Consider the following 22,073-nt stretch of genomic DNA (forward strand, 5'->3'; position numbering starts at 1 on the left):
CTTCGACTCTGGCCCTCTTTTTTTTTCCTGTTCTATGCTCCACTCGGTTGTACACAAAATACTCGTAACATTTCATTTTCTATCTCAAAAACAGTAAGACGCATGAGAAAATGGGAAGAAAATGGTAAACAATCGGTCAGTTGCAGACGGATAAACCATATTTCATTTCTTTGTTCCTTCGTATCAAATTATTTCACACTGATTCTCCACTGATAATTTTGTGCAATTTATATCATAGACTTGCAAATTAGTGGTATCTGTATTCGAATATTAGCATGTTAAGGAATAAATGTCTCCTATTCCAAGATTAAATGCCATAGCAGTCCTCTGATCATCCAGGCTTCACTCTTACTACATCCCACGTAAATATTTCATTAAATATCACCAAAAAACCTATAAAAAACATAGTTGCACCCATTCTAGAGCTATTCACTGACCTGAGTAGGTAAAAGAACTAATCTAGATGCACAAAAAGCTGAAGAAAAGACGAGTTATGACTCGAGGAAACGTAGGAACGAACAGCCACATCTGCTTGTTGCTTTTGATGGTTGCACCACGTACATCATGTGCATGCGTGTGGGGGGATGGGGAGAAGCACCATTTTCTCTAGACAGAAAGGGTACACCATGTTAAAGGAATAAAGGGCTAACAACTGCCTCTGCAGTGCGGTGAGCCTCCAAAAATTGATTTATCACAGCTGAAATTTTAAAATTACTATCTTATTTCCTTCTCTGATTGAATGCCCCCATCCAATGGATGCCCGGGGCCAACGCACCGTCGGCCCTCCCCCCCCCTCTGCACGCCACTGCCTTCGGCCCATCAAGTCGGCACCGATGCATTAAAGACATCTTACCAAAACTTGGCCCATAGAATGAGTAATAGCGTACTTCCTTTACTTTTTCCTTGATACCCCATCTTACCATATGGTTAGTGTTAGTGTGCTTGTACACTACTCCCACAAGTGATTTATTGCCGTTATCATTTCTCAAATCTACCCAAACCATTTCTACATCCTGGTTCCCTGAATTTTTGTCATCCCTCTGTATTGCACTGATACCATTATTAATTAACAGAGCCACCCCTCCACTTTTTCCTAGCTTCCTGTCCTTTCTAAATGGCATGCATCCTTCAACATTCAGGTCCCAATCTACGTAATCCTGAAGTCATGTAGCTATAATGGCAATCATATTATACTTATTTATTTCACTTTGTTCTCTCAGTTAATCTATTTGTTTCAAATGCTACGTGTATTCAGATACAGAGTCCTTAGTTTTGGTGTTGGAACTGGACTGAAATATCCCAGAATGGAACCCTGGCTCAAAAGACATGCCCTGGATTATGCGGTCGCCAAATTCACATTCAGCGATCGGCTGGAGAATCCAGGTTTACGGCAGAATCGGGAAGCGGTGCTCCGCCCCCTCCAAAGCAGCGTACTCTAGAAATACTCACGCCACATATCAACAGCCTCAGGACATTGCCTGAGGCCCACCACCTGATCACGGCCCCCGACCGGCCAAGTTGGGTCTCTCATGGTCTCATCCGTCAGGAACTCAGCATGGCAGCTGCGGACTCAGTCCAGAGCCGCCACAGTTGGCAGAGGACCAACCCACGGGCAGGGGGGACATTATTCGGGGCTGGGGGCTCTGTGGTGGGTGGTCCGGGGCACGTGAGCCAGCCAAAATAGGGGCACTATTTCACAAGCCGGGTCCCAGGCTGCGTCCGCCATGTAGCACGGCGCTGCCACTGCAGGCCGGCACCGTGTCCATGCGCGGCCACGGACCCGGCAATTCGCCAGGGCTTATCTGCACCTAAAGCCGGGTGTTCTATGCCGCCATCCTGTTAGCTCCCAGCAAAACAGAGAATTGGTGGCCGTTTTGCACCATTTGTTATAGAACATATAGAACAGTACAGCACAGAACAGGCCCTTCGGCCCTCGATGTTGTGCCGAGCCATGATCACCCTACTTAAACCCACGTATCCACCCTACACGGATAGAGGGGGTAAATTCAAAACAGAAATGCGGAGACATTTCTTCAGCCAGAGAGTGGTGGGCCTGTGGAATTCATTGCCGCAGAGTGCAGTGGAGGCCGGGACGCTAAATGGCTTCAAGGCAGAGATAGATAAATTCTTGATGTCGCGAGGAATTAAGGGCTATGGGGAGAATCCTGGGAGGTGGAGTTAAAATGCCCATCAGCCATGATTGAATGGCGGAGTGGACTCGATGGGCCGAATGGCCTTACTTCCACTCCTATGTCTTATGGTCTTATGGTCTATACCCGCAACCCAACAACCCCCCCCCCCCTTAACCTTACTTTTTAGGACACTACGGGCAATTTAGCATGGCCAATCCACCTAACCTGCACATCTTTGGTTTGTGGGAGGAAACCGGAGCACCCGGAGGAAACCCACGCACACACGGGGAGGACGTGCAGACTCCGCACAGAGAGTGACCCAGCCGGGAATCGAACCTGGGACCCTGGAGCTGTGAAGCATTTATGCTAACCACCATGCTACCGTGCTGCCCCAAATGAAAATCGCTTATTGCCATGAGTAGGCTTCAATGAAGTTACTGTGAAAAGCCCCTAGTCGCCACATTCCAGCACCTGTCCGGGGAGGCTGGTACAGGAATCGAACCGTGCTGCTGGCCTGCTTTAAAAGCTAGTGATTTAGCCGAGTGAGCTAAACCAGCCCCTTAATATGGAAGCGCCCAACGTGGGGCTCGAACCCACGACCCCGAGGTTAAGAGCACCATGCTGTACCGACTGAGCTAGCCGGGCTGGTGCCTGTTCTGGCGTAAAACGCCACCGTTCCCACGCCAGCGTGAGGGCATAGCCCCAGAATCAGCAAATTCGGCCCCATAACTTTTTATAAAATAAAACCCTGGAGGAACAGAATCACAGGACTGCTAATTAGTCTTAACAACAAGGAAAAACATAAACAATTTGGATGATACAATATTTCCCCCTCAGCTTAACAAATGCACACAGATTTTAAGGTTAACATCGATTACAAAGTGCAATTTAAGCTACGATGATCTCCTTAACACAAAGCTCGTTTAAACACACAAAATACCTCCTGGAGGACTGGGAACCGAGCTGGTAGCGTGATCGGTTCGCTGTTCAATACCAAAGTTTGGGGGGGGGGGGGGGGGGGGGGGGGGGGGGGGGGGGGGTGCTGATGGCGACACTATATTGATTTAATCTAAGCATATCCAACGGGAGTCGAGGAGGAAATTGAAAATGGGAATCAAAGCGGTGCTTGTCCTTTTGGTATTCATCGAGTAATCGAATATCACAATATAAAAGTTATCCCTGAATGGGGTGGAAAGAGCGCTTACTCCAAGCCCAGCTGGACCCACTAAATATGATCGCAACACCAGCTGCCCCGTCCTCCCAGATGCGGTTTGGGAGCGGGAGCGGAAGCGATGCTGTGCCGGAATGTTTCTGGAAGTTTCTCTGCCTCCCCTCCCCCCCGCGGCGCGCGCTCCGCTCTAATTCCAGTCTATGAGTCACCCCGCCTCAGCCTAACCTGCTAGCCGCCCATCCTTCTTTAAATGTCAGATGATCGACATCGCCGTTCACCAATCGGCTGCGAGGAAGCGGAGGGCGGGCCGGTTAAATGAAAGCCGCGTTCGGGGCGGAACTAAGGCGAACAGACCAATCAATGCCTGGGTCGATGGGTAGGCGGGCGCTGACCGGCCCCCGAAAGCAGCTAGCAAGTTGGGTAGCACCGGAGCGCCCTTCTGGTTGACGTGTTGGTTCAAAGTAGAGGGGGAAAAAAAATATCATTTAACGGTAATAAATTCTGCGATCCCGGCTCGAAATGCAAAATAAAGTTTTACTGCGCGCTTCTGAATTTTACCACGCGCGGTCGCCGGATGGAGCTTGTCACTTTTTTTTGCAGCACAGTAATTTGGATATTCCTATACTAATAAAAATTATGTGATTTTCTTCTCTCCTCTCCCCCCCCCCCCCCCCCGTGCCTCAGAAAGATCGCCGTCGGCCGGTCAACGTTTCTGGGAGAAAGAAATCATGGGTAAAAATTATTATAACATCCTCGGTATCGGCTCTGAAGCCAACGAAGATGAAATTAAAAAAGCTTACAGGAAAATGGCCTTGAAGTTTCACCCGGATAAAAACAAAGAGCCCAACGCCGAGGAGAAATTTAAAGAGGTGGCCGAGGCTTACGAAGTGCTGAGCGACCCCAAGAAGAGATCCATTTACGATCAATACGGGGAGGAAGGTGAGTGTCTTTGGAGCTGGCCGCTTCCACCGCCCTGGGATTCGCTCACTGATCTGTCAGGCAGGGATGTCAGAATTTATTACCGTTAAATGATATTGCAATCCTTTACAATTTGGTGTAAATGTGAAAAGTCCACGTCTTGGAAATCCTGGTACAGAATGATTCTTGTTTTCTGGTGAGGGCAGTTTGTTCACCTGAAAACTTGTGGCCGTTTTCCAACGCCAGCACTCCATTCGGCATAAATGGAAGTTTTATATTTTGCTTGATTTTATTTTTAAAAGGAGAGTTTAGTGTCATCGATATGTGATAAGGACTTAAAATAACGAAGCTGAAGGGCACTGCTGCCAATTAACACTAAAAAGCAATGTAAGCAGTTTGGCACAGCCTCTGTTGAAGGGAAGTAAGTCATTCTAGTGTCCGGTATTATGTTTGGAAGGAGCGGGCTGTTGCTCCGACTATTCTATTAATAAGCAGTTTTTATTCCGTTATGATTTTTCTAATCTACGATGTTAAACTAAACAACCAAGAGTTAATGTGTGGCGTCCAACGGATCCACCGTGACCTTTTGGCTATGTTATCGGTTAATTGGGGAAGTAATATGAGCAATCGTTATGACTACAGTAATTCATATTTATTGAATTACTTTCTATTCCTCCTTTAGAATCACCTTTTACAGTTTAAAAATATACAGTTGATACTCTTCGCAGTAGACCCATCGTCCATTAGGCCAAATTTAAGAGTGTGTATTTTTTAGAAAAGGATGTGCAGCTCTGTATAATGTTGTGCTTCAGCAGTTGATTAGACAAATAAAAGGTACGCTTGCATGTTCACATCTTCAGAACACCCAAAGAATTTTACAGCTTTTGAAGTGTCCTCACTTGTGTAATATAAGAAATGTGGCATCAAATCTGGACACTGCAAGCTACTACAAACGACATATGCTAATAGCCAAATTTTCTTTTAGATATTCGTTCATGGATGTGAGTGTCACTAGCTAGACCAACATCTGTTGTCCATCCCTAATTCTCATTATTCAGAGGGCATATTTTAGTGGTCTGGAGTCACATGTAGATCAGATAAGGGTGGCATATTTCTATTCCTAATGGACATTAATGAACAACATGGCTTTTTACGAAAAACGACAATAGTTTTGTGGTCATCATCAGACTTTAATTCCAGATTTTCATGAAATTCAAATTTTATTATCTGCTGTGGTGGATTTGAACCCAGGTCCCCAGACCATTGCGCTAGGTCTCTGGAATGTTAGTCCAGCAACAATACCACTTCACCACATAGTTGAGAGATAAATATTGACTAGGACACCAGGGATAACATTCCTTTTCTGAATAATGCCATGAGATTCATTATGCCCATGTAAAGGTAAAGACACCATAGTCGCAGATGACCATAGGTTGCTGGCCTTGCTCTGCATCACAAACCAGCTGTCTAGTAAAGTGAGCTAAACTGGCCCAGTGGGTCTCCCCAAGAGAGTAGATAGACACTGTTTAACTTCTTGTCTGAAAGACAGCATGTCTGATAATGCACTCCTCCCTCCATTCCACACTGAAATGTCAGCCTAGCTAGAACACAGGAATTGGGAGCAGAAGTAGGCAATTCAGCCCTTCGAGCCTGCTCCGCCATTCAGTCAGATCATGGCTGATCTCTTCCTGGTCTCAGATCCATGTCCCTACCTGGTTCCCATATCCCTTTAACCTGTTTTACATCAGAAATATATCTATCTCGGGGCGGCATGGTGGTGCAGTGGTTAGCACTGCCGCCTCATGGCACCAAGGACCCAGGTTCAATCCTGGCTCTGGGTCACTGTCCGTGTAGAGTTTGCACATTCTCCCTGTATCTGTGTGGGTATCCCCCACACAACCCAAATACATGCAAGGTAGGTGGATGGGCCATGCTAAATTGCCTCTTAATTGGAAAAAAAATAATTGGGTACACTAAATTTATTTTTAAATATATATATATATATATATATATCTTATCTCCCTCTTGAAACCATTGAATGATTTGGACTCTGCTGCACTACGTGGCAGTGTGTTCCACAAATTCACCACCCTCTGCGAGACGTAGTTCCTCCTCATCTCAGTTTTAAATCTACCGCCTCTAAAACTATATTTGTGACTTCTTGTTCTAGATTGCCCCACAAGGGGGAACATTTGTTCTACATTGACTTTATCAATCCCTTTTAGTATTTTTCTACCTCGATCAGATCCCCTCTCATCCTTCTAAACTCCAATGAACATAAGCCCAAACTGGTTAATCTCTCCTCGTACGTCAACCCCTTCATCGCCAGAATCAATCTGGTGAATTTCCTCTGAACTGCTTCCCATGCCACCACATCCTTCCTCAAATAAGGAGACTAAAACTGGACACAATACTCCAGATGTGGTCTCACCAACATCCTATACAATTGCAACAACACGTCTGTGCTTTTATACTCCAGTCCTTTTGCAATAAACACTAACATTTCATTTGCCTTTCTTATTACGTTCTGTACCTGCATACCGGCTTTCTGCAATTTATGAACAAAGACGCCCAGAAGCCTCTGCCCTGACACATTTTGAATCTGCTTTACAATTAGATAATTTCCCTATTTTTTCGGCCAAAATGGATAACCTCACACTTATCCACATTAAACTCCATCTGACAAATTTTGGCCCAATCTCCTAGCTATCTCTATCTGTCTATTAAATATGTATCTCCTCTTCACAGCTTGTTTCCCACCGACCCACCCTGAAGTCTCACCATCTGCAAATCTTGCTATGTTACACTCTGTTCCTGCTTGCAGATCATTTATATAGATTGAATTAGGTCTGAGGACTGACCCCTGGGGCACTCCACTAATTAAAGTTTGACAGGCAGAGAAGGACACATTTAACCCGACCCTCTGCTTTCTGTCAGTCAGCCAATTCTCAATCCAATCTAGTATTCTGCCCCCAACCCCCTGCGATCTCGCCTTCTGGATCAATCTTTTATGCGGCACCTTGTCAAACACCTTCTGGAAGTCTAGATATACCACATCCATAGGTTCCCCATTATTCACCTTGCTGGTTAAGTCCTTAACAAACTCAAACAAGTTGGTGAAGCATCACTTACCTTCATAAACCATGCGGACAATGGTGGATTGAGCTTTGTCTTTCCAAACATCAGTATCTACGCCTTAATGATTGATTTCATTAATTTCCCCACCACAGAGGTCAAGCTAACAGGTCTATAGTTTCCAACTTTTTGCCTCTCCCTTTTGAACAGGAAGTTACATTAGTGTGTTTCCAATCCACCTAGACCTTTCCAGAATCTAGGGAATTTTGAAATGGCATAACCAATGTATCCACTATCTCTGCTGTCACCTCCTTTAATACCCTTCATAAGATATAGGAGCAGAATTAGGTTATTTGCCTGATATGTTCCTCATCTGTTACCTACAATGCTACAGACCAAGAGCTGGATTGCAAAATCAGCCATCTCCTCCCAAAAACACATAACCTAGGAGCAGGAATAGGCAATTTAGCTTCTCGGGCCCTCCAATTTAGCTGATCCCACCATGACCTCAACTCCACTGTCCTGCCTGTTCTCTATAACCCTTCAACCCATTACCAATTTAAAAATCTGTCTTTAACTCCTTTTTAAATTTACTCACTGTCCCAGCATCCACTGTACTCTGGGGTAGAAAATTCCACAGATTCACAACCCTTTGGACAAAGTAGTTTCTCCTCAAATCTGTTTTAATTTTGCAACCTCTTATTCTAAGATTATGACCCTCATTTTAGAATGCCTCACAAGAGGAACCATCTGCTCCACGTCTACTTTATCCATCTTGAATACTTCAATTTGATCTCCCCATATTCTTAATTCTAGAGAGTATAGGCCTAAACTGTTCAATCTCTCCTGATGTGACAAACCCCTCGGGCGGTATTCTCTGCTCCAGATAAAAATCGGATGGCCGTCGTGAAATCGGCCGAGGTTCACGACGGCCTCGGGGCCCGCTCCCCGCACCAAATTCACCTCCACCCAGGGGGGCTAGGAGCGGGCCTCCATCTTTCCCGGCCATGACCTCGTCGCGCCGGAAATGACGGGCAAAACGGCGCATTTGTGAGGTCGTGCGCGGGTTGCCGGTTCCAACCCGCGCATGCGTGGATTACTTCATCGCCCAGACGGCGCGAACCGCGCATGCGCGGTGGCCGTCTTTCTCCTCAGCCGCCTGGCAAGACGTGGTGGCTTGATCTTGCCGGGCGGTGGAGGGGATAGTGTGTCTGTTTTGGACACTGGCCCAACGATCGGTGGGCACCGATCGAGGGCCTGTCCCCTCCCGAGCACAGTTGTGGTGCTCCTGTGCCAATCGGGCCCCAGGTGCCCTAAACAGGCATCTGGCGCCCGTTTCATGAATGCAGCAACCGGGTGTGGTTGCTGCCGTGGTGAAACTGGTGTGAAGGGTCGGCCCATCCGGCTCGGAGAATCGCCGTTCGCTGTGAAAAACGGCGAGCAGCAATTTTTCCGAGCGGGGCGCGTAAAAAATGTCGGGAGGCCCTCCCACGATTCTCCCACGCCACGTGGGGAGCGGAGAATTCTGCCCCTCATCTCTGGAATCAATTTAGTGAACCTCCTTTGAACTGCCTCCAAAACCACTATATCTTTCCTCAAATAAGGCGACCAAAACTGTGCACAATACTCCCTGTGCAGTCTTACCAATGCCTTGCATAGTTGCATCAACACTTCCTTACATTTGTAGTCAATTCCTTTTGCTATAAATGCCAACATTTCATTTGCTTTCCTTATTATCTGCTGCACCTGCATGCTCGTTTTCTGTTATTCATTCACGAGGACACCCAGATCCCTCTGCATCGGAGCACCCTGAGGTCTCACCACATTTAGATAATGCCTTTCCATTTTTTTGACCAAAATACATGACCTCACACTTATCCACGTTAAACTCCAGCTGCCACGTTTTGGCCCACTCTCCTAACCTATCTATATCCATTTGTAAGGTTCTTATTTCCTCAATGCAACTTACTGTCCCATCTATATTGTGTCATACCTTCGGGTGCAGGCCATCCGATCCTGGAGACATATCTGCCTTTAGTCCCATTAGTTTATTCAATACCTTCTCCCTAATGGTTATTGCACTAAGTTCCTCTGCATTAACTGCAGTTCTTGGAAATTTTTTATTATCCTCTACCTCTTTGGAGTGAGACTTTTAGAATCAGAAACCATGAATTTACTAAAAGAACAAAACCATAAAGTTCACGGTCCACAAAAGTCGAAGAACATGAATTTTAATTACACTTTGAAGAATTAACTTGCATTTATATTGTGTTTTTTTTCACAATCTCAGGCTGTCCCAAAGCCTTTCAGCCAATTAAGTACATATATAAATGGGATTTTGGAGGCAATGTGAGATCGCAAGATTGATGGGGTGATCACTTGTATCGGTGGGAGAGATTAAGGGAGATCAAAAGAGAGTTAACTCAAAACATAGGAATAGACCCTTTAACCATTTGAACTTGTTCTGTCATTCATTAAGATTATAAGTGATCTGTATCTTAAACTACGTTGGATATGGTGGCGCAGTGGTTAGCACTGCTGCCTCACAGTGCCGAGGACCAGGGTTTGATCCCGGCCCTGGGTCATTGTCCATGTGGAGTTTGCACATTCTCCCCATGTCTGCATGGGTCTCACCCCCACAACCCAAAAAATGTGCAGGGTAGGTGAATTGGTTATGCTAAATTGCCCCTTAATTGGGATAAAAAGAATTGGGTACTCTAAATTTACTTTTTTTTTAAACCTGCCTTGGATGTATATACCCTTGTCTAACAAAAACAATCAATATTAGATTCAAGCTTATTAATTGAGCTATAATTTACTCATTTTTGTGGAAGGTAGTTTAACTTGCATTTGACGACTGTTTATGTGAAGAAGTATTTCCTAAAGTTGCCCTGAATGGCCCAGTTCTGATTTTTACCATTATATTCCCTTGGTCTATTATGTCCCATCAGCAGAAATGATTCACGGTCAATTTCTTTTGCAATCCTAACCTCAATCAAATCATCCTTTAACCTTCTATATTCCAGAGAATACAAACTTAGTCTGTGTAATCTTTCTTCATAAGTTAACTCTTGGAACCCTTCATTCTGGTGAATCTGCACTGCACTCCTTCCAAGACCAGTATATCTTTTTAGGTGCAGTGCCCAGCACTGTATACAGTACTAGCAGGAATGCGGAGTTAAGGTTGTAATCAGATCATCAATGATATTGAATGGCAGGCTCGAGGGGCCTTGTGGTCTGTTCCTGTTCCTAATTTGCATGTGTGTACTCTAGATGTGATCTGACCATGGCTTTGTATAATGCAGCAAATCAAACCTTTTATAACTTGAGGGCTAGATTTTAAAGCTAGCATTCCATTAAGCTTGCTTGATTTTTTTTGTGTCTGAAAAGAGGACAAGGTGAGTTGACTATGGTGGTTGAATCATTGGATATGAGAAATTGTTTATTGGTGGAGAAGATCAAGTATGTCTCTGTGACAGATTTGTCGTGGGGCTTGAATGAGTCATAGAGAACAAAAATTTTATAGTAGAGCTAAGAAGAAATGAACTAAAGGATAGGGGAACAATGTGATAATAAGGGCTCCACCATTGTAACAATGCCCAGTGACAGGTCTGGAACCTTTGTTTCATTATGTAGAGCACTTTCCTGGCACAGCCCAAAGTTTGAAGTGGAAAAATTTGTATACTGCTGTATGTATTTTCACAATTTAAATGGTTATAGTAGAAAAACCTCACATAGCTTTTAATATTTTCACAGTCTTAACATTATCGTTTAATTTTACTGTTGTGACTTAATATTCAAAACTCTCTTGAATTTATTGCAACCGTATAATCTATGCTTTTTGTTCTGAATATAACCAAATGAAAAATACTTGAACTTTTATAATTATGATGTCAGTATTTTTTAGGAGAGAGTAGAAAATACTGTTTGGAATCTTACAGCAAAGCTGTAGTACGGCTGTTTTTGAAAATGGAAGGGTTAGAGAATGTAAAACTAGGTAACCAGGATAACTCCTGACCAGCATTATAAACAATATTCAGTATTTCTAAGTGGGTTATTTTGCCAAACGATGTAATATTATACTATAATCAGTATTGCATAGTGGGTATTTGGCTGGAGCAGATTATTTGTCATGTAGGTTTTTAAAATGGAGTCAGTCCAGCAGTAAGACAGCACTGTTTTTTTTTAACACTAAATTTCAGTCACAACATACAGATGTTAGCTTTCAGTGTCCTACTTGTCTTGCCTGGTGAAGCAACCAATCTGAAATTTGGACTGTCTGAAAGTTAGTTGGATATTATTTGTATACTTCTACTCAAATGTATTTAGGAGTAAAGTGGACACTAAATGGAAAAATAAAAAATGAGGGAAGAAGATGAAATAGTATTTTTGTGGTTCAAAAACTACCCTTTTTGAAGTTTTATCAGTGGAAACCTGGCTCTGATACAGAAAATAGTTGACAGTTGACACTATTTTGGACAGCCTTTTCATTTTGTGAGCTCTGTTATGGTGTTATTTGAACCTCTCCAAAGAAGCCTGTCTGAAAATATCTACCACAAATCTTTATTCGTCATGGGGCAGTTGGCGTTTATGCTACCATATCAGGCACTGGGTAAGTTTTCCATTTTTGGTTAAATCATTCCAGGACTGTAATCAACAATATGTCAGAATGTGATTTTGTGTTTTCTGGTTAACTGCATGTCATTGTTGAGATTGGTGCTGATGGTGGTGGCGTGTATGTTTTTCAATTGAATGGATTATGTTTTTGAGTGTCAGATATCAGTCAAGTTTTTTGCATTGTATTAATAAAAGAATCAAGTATCAAGTTTTCAATTAAGCACATGTAATGTACTCCTAGCAGAAACCAAAAAAAACATTTGAGATCAAATTAGTACTTTTATTGCAACAGTACAGGATTACAGGATAAAAGGAAGCAACAAGAGGAGCTTCAGCGGGGCGAGCAGGGGCGAGAGGCGCAGCAGTGGGCAAGAGCAGCAATGCAAACCGGGATGAGACTACAAGACATGAGGAGAAGGGAAAATGATGGTGACATCACCTTTTAAGAGTGACGGCACTGCCAGGCAGGCAGATGAGCGTGTTAGTCCCCATTCTACAGCAAAGACTGGTCTCCAGTCATCTCGGATTTTTCTGCAACTGGGCCAGAACCTCGTGCCTCTGGAACCGTGTGGTGGTTGTTGTGCAATGACCATCCCACATTAAAAGAATCCACGCATAGGCATCTTCCACCCACCTACCCAAGTGAATTTCAGGACTTGTAATGTCATGACCCTTATGGACAACCCCAACAGCAACAGATCTGAAATTCACATCACCATCATAGCCCGAGAAATCTGACGACACAACATTGACATCACCGCCCTGAGCTAGTCATAACTGACAGGAGAAGGCCAGCTTAAAGAACAAGGTGGCGGATAGAACTTCTTCTGGAGAGGTAAACCAGAAGAAGAATGTAGTCTACGAGGTTGGCTTCACTGTAAAAAGAAAAAACAAATTGGTCGATGTCTCAACGAACCCCCTTGCAGGGTGAGCAACCGCCTCATGACCCTACGGCTCACCCTGACTCAGAAACAGCACATCACAGCCATCAGTGCCAGCGCCCCAATCCTGGATGCAACAGTTGAGACAACAGAGGCATTCCACTCCAGTCTCGTCCAATCGCTGTCCCGCATTCTAACGGGAGACTAGCTGATTCTCCTTGGCGACTTGAATGCTAGGGTCGGGAAGGATGCAAACCTTTGGAAAGGTGTGTTAGGCATGGTAGCACAGTGGTTAGTACTGTTGCTTCACTGCACCAGAGTCCGGTTTCGAATCCCGCTTGAGTCCGCCTGTGCAGAGTCTGCACGCTCTCCCCATGTCTATGTAGGTTTGCTCCGGTTTCCTCCCACAAATCCCAAAAGAGGTGCTTTTTTTGGTGGTTTGATATTCTGAATTCTCCCTCTGTGTACCCGATTAGGTGCCAGAGTGTGGCGACTAGGCAATTTTCACAGTACCTTCATTGCAGTGTTAATGTAAGCCTACTTGTGACAATATTTATTATTATTATAGGTAGGGAAGGTTAAGGGAAAACAAATACCAATGGAGTCCTCCTCCTGACAAAATGTTTAGAAAATTACCTAGTCACCTCCCACACCCTGTTCTGCAGAAGACTTCATGGCAACACCCCGGCTCCAAGCACTGGCACTAGTAGACTACATCATTGTTTGAGCAAGAGATCTAAAAGGCGTACGCATCACCTGCACGATTGCTGGACTGACCAGCGACTAATCCACTCTACCATCCACTCTACCATCTTCATCACCCTGCCCCAAACCTGCACAGGCAGAAAAAGCTCAGCCGCAGGATACTTCGTGTTGCTGGACTCAAAAGACCCTGAGAAAAAAAAAAGTTACCCAGTCAGTGCCTCACAGATAACCTGGCAATGACCAACGTGCCAGAGCCGCAGAATGCCCAAAGCACCTGGTCTGCCTCCCCGCCAGCGACAACGGGAGCATGTCCCATCTCTTAAAATCCCCTTCCATTTGCTCTACCAACCGGGATAGATTAAGCTTATGCAGTGCCTCCCATTTCCGAGCCACCTGGATTCCCAGATAGCGAAAGCTCTTCCCTGCAACATCGAGGGCCGAAGGGCCTGTACTGCGCTGTAATGTTTTATGTTCTACCATTCTAAGCGGCAGCTCCCCCAGTCTCTCCTCCTGCCCTCCAGCCTGAATCACGAACATTTCGCTCTTCCCCATGTTCACTTTATTCCCCCGAAAAACTGCCAAATTCCCCCAAGATCCGCATGACCTCTCCCATCCCCTCCAGCGGGTTCGAAATGTACAAAAGCAAATCGTCTGCATAGAGCGAGACCTGATGATCCACGCCCGCTTCCGAACCAGCCCCTGCCAGTCCTTCGAAGCTCTTACCTTCCTCAACTGTTCCACTGCTTTCCCTGTGGTCAACAACTCAAACACCGCCTGCAACTTCCGCCGCTCCCTCAGGAGCCCCGCATCTCGGGCCAGCGTGTCCACCCAGAGTATCTCCTCCACTAATCTCTCCCTCTCTGCCCGTTCCCCCTTTTCCCTGTGGGACCGAATCGAAATGAGCTCCCCTCTAACAACTGCTTTCAGAGCTTCCCACACTGTCGCCGCAGATACCTTTCCCGTGTTGTTTGTTTCCAGATAGTTCTGAATGGACTTATTCACCTGCCCGCAGACCGCTTCACCCTCTAGCAACCCCAGATCCAATCTCCGTAACGGACACTGCCCTCTCTCCTCGCCAACCCACAAATCCACCCAATGCGGGTCATGATCTGAGGCTATAATTGCCAAGTATTCCGTCCCCACTACCTTTGGTATTAGCGCCCTGCTCAGAACAAAAAAGTCAATACGAGAGTAATCTTTATGGACGTGAGGAAAAAAAGAAAACTCCTTCGCCCTGGGCCGTATAAATCTCTATGGGTCTATACCTCCCCATCTGTGCTATAAAGCCTTTCCATTCCTTTGCCACAGCCGGCCTCCTCCCTGTCCTAGATATTGACCGATCCAATTCCGGATCAATGACCGTGTTAAAGTCCCCCCCCCCCCACTTCCCCGAGTAACCCCATGAGCAGCAGCTGCTCCTGATCTCTCATTTATTCCCTGACAATAGTTCCTCCCCTGTCAGCAAAGCAGTCTTCTCTTCCCCCCCCCCCCCCCTTTCCCGCCCCCCAACAGCACCAGAAACCTCATTCCCCAGGCCAAGCACCAGATTAACACTTGCTCACCCCCCACTGTGGTTCCGAGAGTCAGCTGAACCATGCTGACTCCGATAACCCCCTCCCTCGGCGCCAAACAGTCTGTCTCCCTATTGTTTGAACCTCTCCCCCCACATGAATAAACCTACTAACAGCAACAAAATCAAGTAAACAGCAGCAAAAACAAACACAAAGATGCAATTAACAGAAACCAGTGAAGAGCCAGTCCCTTAAAGCACAATCCAGTCTCCCAAAGGAAAGCTCTAACTTGAAGACCCCCCCCCCCCCCCATACATCAAATCCCTGCAAGGCAAAGCACCCTTTTCTTTTGAAAAACCAGTACAGTATTACGAGCCCTGCTACAAAACTTCTCCGCAACTTAAGTGTCCTTTCAATTGTCTCCAGCTTCTTTCCTTTAATGAATGCCCATACATCGTCCGGCGTCTCAAAATAAAAGTCTCGTTCCTCGTGCGTAACCCACAGCCGTGCTGGGTAAAGCATCCCGAATTTCACCCCCTTCTTGAAGAGGGTCGCCTTTGCCTGATTGAACCCAGCTCGTCTCTTGGCCAGCTCTGCTCCCAGGTCCTGGTAAATACGCAACTCACAGTTCTCCTATTTGCTGCTCCATTCTTTCTTGGCCCACCGCAGACGTGTTCCTGATCTGTAAACTGGTAAAAACGTACCACCAATGCCCTCGGCGGGTCATTCGCCCTGGGCTTCCTCGCGAGGGCTCTATGCGCCCTTCCACCTCCAGGGGCCGAGGGCACGCCCCAGCCCCCATCAACTTCTCCAGCATGTCTGTCACATATGCAACTCGCATCCGATCCTTCACTGCCTTCAGGGAGGACAATGATTCTGAGGTTCTGCCTCCTGGACCTATTCTCCAGGTCCTTCAGCTTCTCCTGCATCCTCTTCTGGTGATCATCCAGCACGGTTATATAGTCCTCCTGGTCGGATAACCTTTGTTCGATCTCCCGTATCGCTTTCCCCTGGGTCTCCTGATTCAAGACTACTTGATCAATCGCAGTCTTGATCGGGTCCAGCGTATCTTTTTTCAGCTTGGCGAAGCAATCCTCAAAAAGCTTCACCAGCTGCTCCGTCGACCACTGAGTCGTCTCTCCTCGGCCCTTGCCCTCCGCCATGCTGTCCCGTGGTACCAGCTCCGCTTGCTTCTCACTACCAGGACTAAGTCGTTTCACACGGCCACTTCTGGTCCAATTCTCCATACACCAGAGAGGGAATTCTCCTTACTATAACATAGTTCTCCGATTTATCCCACAAAAACCAAGAAAAATCAGGGCAAAAAGGTCCGAAAGTCCATTACAGGCGGGAGCTATCGAATGTGCGACCTACTTCTCCATGGTCGCCACTGGAAGTAGCCTTTTCCATAATTAAATCTAAACTGTTTAGGAACCAAGTGTGAATTTGATTCTGTTTCTGATTCTAGACCTGCTGGCAATTCTAAACGTAACATCAAAGCTCAATTTTTCTATGCCCTTAAGAACTTTGAAATGTCTCTCCTGAATCTTCTGCAGAGGAAACATCCTTACACCTTCATGAAATTTGCATCCCAGTCCTCTGACTATGCTTTATGATCTTACACTTGGCTTTATTTAATGTCAGTCACAATTTTGAATTTTAGTCATAACTGTTAAGGCGAACCCGGAGAATTATCAATAGATCGTCCCATGGGCTTCAAGGAATATGAACTTCCCTATTGAGTGGGTGGGAGTTCGCCCAATGGGAAACGAGCAGCGGGAGTTTAAAATCTGCTGCTCCAACCTGAGTCAGTTTTCTATAGGTCTCTAGTCTTGGATATGTGCATTGTAAGCCACAGCTGTGGCCTTTTTCGTTATGTAAATAAAAGGGTGTCGGAAAACTGGCCTTGGCGAAATTATTATAATAACACTAGGAAGATACTTGGAAGACTGGCCTTGGCAAGATTATTATAATAACAATTCAGTTTACAGCCGAAGTAAAGGAAGAAGATACTTGAATCAGTCAGTGTAAGACTGCAAAGAAAATATTTTGTAAGGATAGAAGAAACCTGGCCGTGATTTATTGGATGCAAAAGTGGAAGTTAAGAGAAATACTTAAGTACAAAATGGGTATCTGTACATACTATTGGAAAAAGGTGATCCTCCCCCACCAGCAGAAGCATAATTAGACAAAGAATCAGCTTCAGAAATGAGAACTTTTGACAGGTGGATTTCCAACTTTTCAAGTATGGAATTCTGCACTTGGAAATGATTTTCTAACCTCAGCCACTCTGTAGTTGATGCATTCAATTGCATGTTTTTTTAAGCTGCCTGAAGCCTGTGGGGAGCCCATTGGAATTCATTGAATTCCATGGAATTCTCACTTTACCTGAACCCCTAGCTGCTGACACTGTCTTGGGGCAGGCTTGGACTTGGATGCCATTACTCATCCCACTGGGAAGGTGCGTTCTGCTGCTGGCCGCTTGATGGAGCCGGCAGTCAGTGGTGGATGGGGGTGTTTTTGGGGGGGGGGGGGGGGGGGGGGGGGGCAGCGGAACCTGATTTTTCAGAGTTCAGCTGACAAAGGAGGGGGCAAGGGAGCTGGCATTCAGGAGGTGCAGCAGAACCTGAGTTTACATTTGAGAGGTTTTATCCAGAGGTGCAAACAGCAGAGCCAGAGTCTCTGTGGGGTTTGCCAGGAAAGGGGGAGAGGGTGGGTCTGGATTGGATTGGACTTGTTTCTTGTCACGTGTACCGAGGTACAGTGAAAAGTATTTTTCTGCAAGCAGGTCAACAGATCATTAAGTACATGGGAAGAAAAGGGAATAAAAGAAAATACTTAATACGGCAACACAAGGTATACAATGTAACTACATAAGCACCGGCATCGGATGAAGCATACAGGGTGTAGTGATAATGAGGTCAGTCCATAAGAGGGTCATTTAGGAGTCTGGTAACAGCAGGGAAGAAGCTGTTTTTGAGTCTGTTTGTGCGTGTTCTCAGACTTCTGTATCTCCTGCCCGATGGAAGAAGTTGGAAGAGTGAGTAAGCCGGGTGGGAGGGGTCTTTGATTATGCAGCCTGCTTTCCCCAGGCAGCGGAAGGTGTAAATGGAGTCGATGGATGGGAGGCAGGTTTGTGTGATGGTGGTGTTCACGACTCTCTGAAGTTTTTTGCGGTCCTGGGCCAAGCAGTTGCCAAACCAGGCTGTGTTGCAGCCAGATATGATGCCATTGAATCTGTACTAATTGTCAGTCACAGTGGCCTGGCCATGAAAGAACCTGTGGAACACCAGGACAGCTCAGGGTTGCTGTGAGAGAATCCAGGCTTCCATGTGAATAAGGTGTTGGAACCAACAATTCTATGGGCACGTGCTTGTAGGATTAGAATAGCGGTTTTAATATACTCACAACAGAGCCAGCCGGTTAGCCATTGAACTTTCGGTGAACTGGCCAGCTGACCATGTGGCACTGATCTTTATACAGCAGCTCCAGGGGGAGGAGTCCTGGGCGGAACCAAGGGAGAAGCCCAGTACTATTCTCGAGCATTCCCAGAGCTACTCCCCCTGGTGGTCAGGTAGTGCAACTGCACTTACAATATAGGCACATGTATACAGATTATAATCCGGTGTGAATCACATTCACCACATTAGGCCTTGTGGTTGGGAGGGGCTTTGGGAAGAAGGGCTGCTGATTGAGTATGTTGAAGGGGTTAGGAAGCGTGCGTGTATGTTCAACTGTAATACATGAACGTTAATAATTATATGCTGAATGTTACTATGTTGCTTTTTTTCTTTTTCGATTTTGGCATCTGGAGTCATGTATGGAATTAAGAGATTTTTTATATATATTCAGTCATGGGTTTGGGCGTTGCTGGTAAAACCAGCATTTGGTGCCTATACCCAATTACCCTTGAGAAAGTGTGGCGAGTTAAAATGGGGCCTGGTTGGAAAATAGTTTGTGAAGCACCGCCATAGTACTTTGCATCACTTTGGATGTCCATCATTCAGTAAGAACAATACAGCACAGGAACAGGCCCTTCGGCCCTCCAAGCCTGTATCGGTCATGATACCACCCTTGGCCAAAACCCTCAGTGCTTCTTTGTGCCATTTCCCTCTATACCCATCCAATCCATGTATTTGTCAAGATGCCTTTTGAACGCTGTTAATGTATTGACTTCCACAACCTCCCCTGGTACTCACCGGCCTCTATGCAATTAAAAACCTGCCTTGCACATCTCCGTTAAACGTTGCCCCATGGGCTTTAAACCAATGCTCCCTGGTGACTGACCTCTCCACCCTGGCAAAGAGTGCCTGCTCATCCACTCTATCCATGCCCATCATAATCTTGTAGACCTCTATCAGGTCATCCCCTCAGCCTCCGTTGTTCTAATGAAAACAGCCTGAGTCTATTCAGCCTCTCCACACGGTTAACACCCTCCAGACCAGGCTCCATCCAGGTAAACCTCCACCGCACCCTCTCCAAACCGCCACATCCTTCTGGTAGTGAGTTGACCAGAATTGTGTGCAATATTCCAAATGTGGCCTCACCAAGGTTCTATACAACTGTTACATGACTTGCCAGTTTTTATACTCTCTGACCTGGCCAATGAAGGCAAGCATTCTGTATGCTTTCTTGACTACAGTACTTTGCCTAATTGTGTTGCCACTTTCAAAGATCTGTGTACCTGCACACCCAGATCTCTCTGACTTTCTATATTCCTAAGAGTTTTTCCATTTACGGTATATTTCCCCTCTGTTAGATCTACCAAAATGCATTACCTTATTTGTCTGGATTAATCTCCATTTGCCAATTCTCTGCCCAAGTCTCCAACCTATCTATGTCCTGCTGTATCCTCTGACAATCCTCAACACTATCTGCCACTCCACCAACTTTGGTGTCATCAGTGAACTTGCTAATCAGACCAGCTATATTGTCAACCAAATTGTTTATGTATACTACAAACCGAGGCCCCAGCACAGATCCCTGTGGAACACCGCTAGTCACAACCTTCCATTCAGAAAAACACCCTTCCATTATTACCCTGCCTTCTGTGACTGAACCAGTTCTGTATCCATCTTACCACCTTGCCTCTGATCCTGTGGGACTTCACTTCTTGTAGCAGTCTGCCATGAGGCACCTTGTCAAAGGCTTTACTGAGGTCCATGTAAACAACATCCACCACCCTCCCCTCATCAATCCTCTTTGTCATCTCCTCAAAAAACTCGATTACGTTAGTGAGGCACAACCTCCTCTTCAGAAAACCATGCTGTCTATTGCTTATGAGTCCATTTGTTTCCAAAGGGTATAAATCCTGTCCCTGAGAATTCTCTCCAATAATTTACCTGCTACCGACATGAGGTAAATTGGACACCAACCTATAGTTTCCTGGATTATCCCTGCTCCCTTTCTTAACAGCGGTACCACATAAGCTATTCTCCAGTCCTCTGGGATCTCGCCTGTATCCACTGAGGATACAAGGATATCAGTTAAGGCCCCAGCAATTTCCTCCCTTGATTCCATCTGTATTCTGGGGTAAATCCCATCCGGCCCAGGGAATGTATCTGCCTTAATGTCCTTTAAAAGACTCAATACCACTTCCTTTTTCGATGTCAACATGACCCAGACTGTCCACACACCTTAGCCAAGAATCATCGTCCACAAAATCCTTTTCTTTGGTAAACACTGATGCAAAGTTCACATTTAGTACCTCGCCTATTTTCTCTGGCTCAACACATAGATTCTCCCCACTGTCCTTAAGTGGTCCGATCCTTTCCCTGGCCATCCTCTTGCTTTTTACGTATGAATAAAAAACTTTGGAATTAACCTTAATCCTACTTGCAAAGAACTTTTCAAGACCCCTCCTAATTTCCCGCTTAAGTACTTTCCTACTTTCTTTATACTCCTCAAGGGTTTTGACTGTCCTCTAGAGTCTAGACCTTCTAGACCGAACAAAAGCAATGTTTTCTTTTTGATGAGGTTCACAATATTACTCGTTAGCCAAGTCTCCCTAAACTTCCCATACCTCTCCTTCGTTCTCTCAGGAACGCGACTTTCCTGAATCCTAATAAACTGTTGCTTGGAAGACTCCATAAGACATAGTAGCAGAATTAGGCCACTTGGCCCATCAAGTCTATTCTGCCATTCAATCATGGCTGATAATTTTCTCAACCCCATATTTATGCCTTCTCCCCATAACCCCTGATCCCCTTATTAATCAAAAACATATTTATCTCTGTCTTAAAGACACTCAGTGATTTGGCCTCCATAGCTTTCTGCTGCAAAGAGTTCCACAGATTCACCATCCTCAAGCCGAAGAAATTGAGGAGCGTCCCTTTAGTCCGATGTTGATTTACCCTCCAACAGCCGCAACCAATCCAAATATTTCAATTCCTGTCTAATGTTATCAGAATTTGCCTTTCCCCAGTTTAGCACCTTAACGTGAGGATTACCCTCATCCCTATCCAAAAGTATCCTAAAACTTACGGAATTGTGGTCACCACTCCCAAAATGTTCCCTTACTGAAACCTGAACCATCTGTCCAGGCTCGTTCCCCAATACCAGGTCCAGTATGCCCGTTCCTAGTTGTACTATCTAGGTATTGCATCGAGATGCCTTCCTGGATACGTAGAACGTAGAACGATACAGCGCAGTACAGGCCCTTCGGCCCTCAATGTTGCACCGACATGGAAAAAAACTAATGGCCATCTAACCTACACTATGCCCTTATCATCCATATGCTTATCCAATAAACTTTTAAATGCCCTCAATGTTGGCGAGTTCACTACTGTTGCAGGTAGGGCATTCCACGGCCTCACCACTCTTTGCGTAAAAAACCCACCTCTGACCTCTGTCCTATATCTATTACCCCTCAATTTAAGGCTATGTCCCCTCGTGATAGCCACCTCCATCCGCGGGAGAAGGCTCTCGCTGTCCACCCTATCTAACCCTCTGATCATTTTGTATGCCTCTATTAGGTCACCTCTTAACCTTCTTCTCTCTAACGAAAACAACCTCAAGTCCATCAGCCTTTCCTCATAAGATTTTCCCTCCATACCAGGCAACA

The 22,073-nt window shown here is 45.5% G+C and overlaps 1 protein-coding gene and 1 non-coding gene across 3 annotated transcripts in view; one reads left to right on the plus strand and one right to left on the minus strand.

The window, feature by feature from the left end:
- Positions 1-2,704: 2,704 nt before the first annotated feature.
- Positions 2,705-2,777, minus strand: trnak-cuu. The gene has a single exon. It is a non-coding gene; the product is annotated as a tRNA-Lys (tRNA).
- Positions 2,778-3,638: 861 nt separating this feature from the next.
- Positions 3,639-22,073, plus strand: part of dnajb5 (DnaJ heat shock protein family (Hsp40) member B5) — a 66,861-nt gene continuing 48,426 nt past the window's right edge. Inside the window, exons 1-2 of one of the 2 annotated variants that reach the window (XM_038790793.1) lie at positions 3,639-3,794; positions 3,992-4,242. In XM_038790793.1, coding sequence (XP_038646721.1) covers positions 4,032-4,242 — 211 coding nt within the window. In that variant the 5' untranslated portion in view covers positions 3,639-3,794; positions 3,992-4,031. Of the gene's footprint in view, positions 3,795-3,987; positions 4,243-22,073 lie in introns of both variants that reach the window. The other variant, XM_038790791.1, reaches the window with a different exon arrangement.

Source organism: Scyliorhinus canicula, chromosome 3, assembly GCF_902713615.1.
Source record: "Scyliorhinus canicula chromosome 3, sScyCan1.1, whole genome shotgun sequence".
In the NCBI taxonomy this organism is placed as follows: domain Eukaryota; kingdom Metazoa; phylum Chordata; class Chondrichthyes; order Carcharhiniformes; family Scyliorhinidae; genus Scyliorhinus; species Scyliorhinus canicula.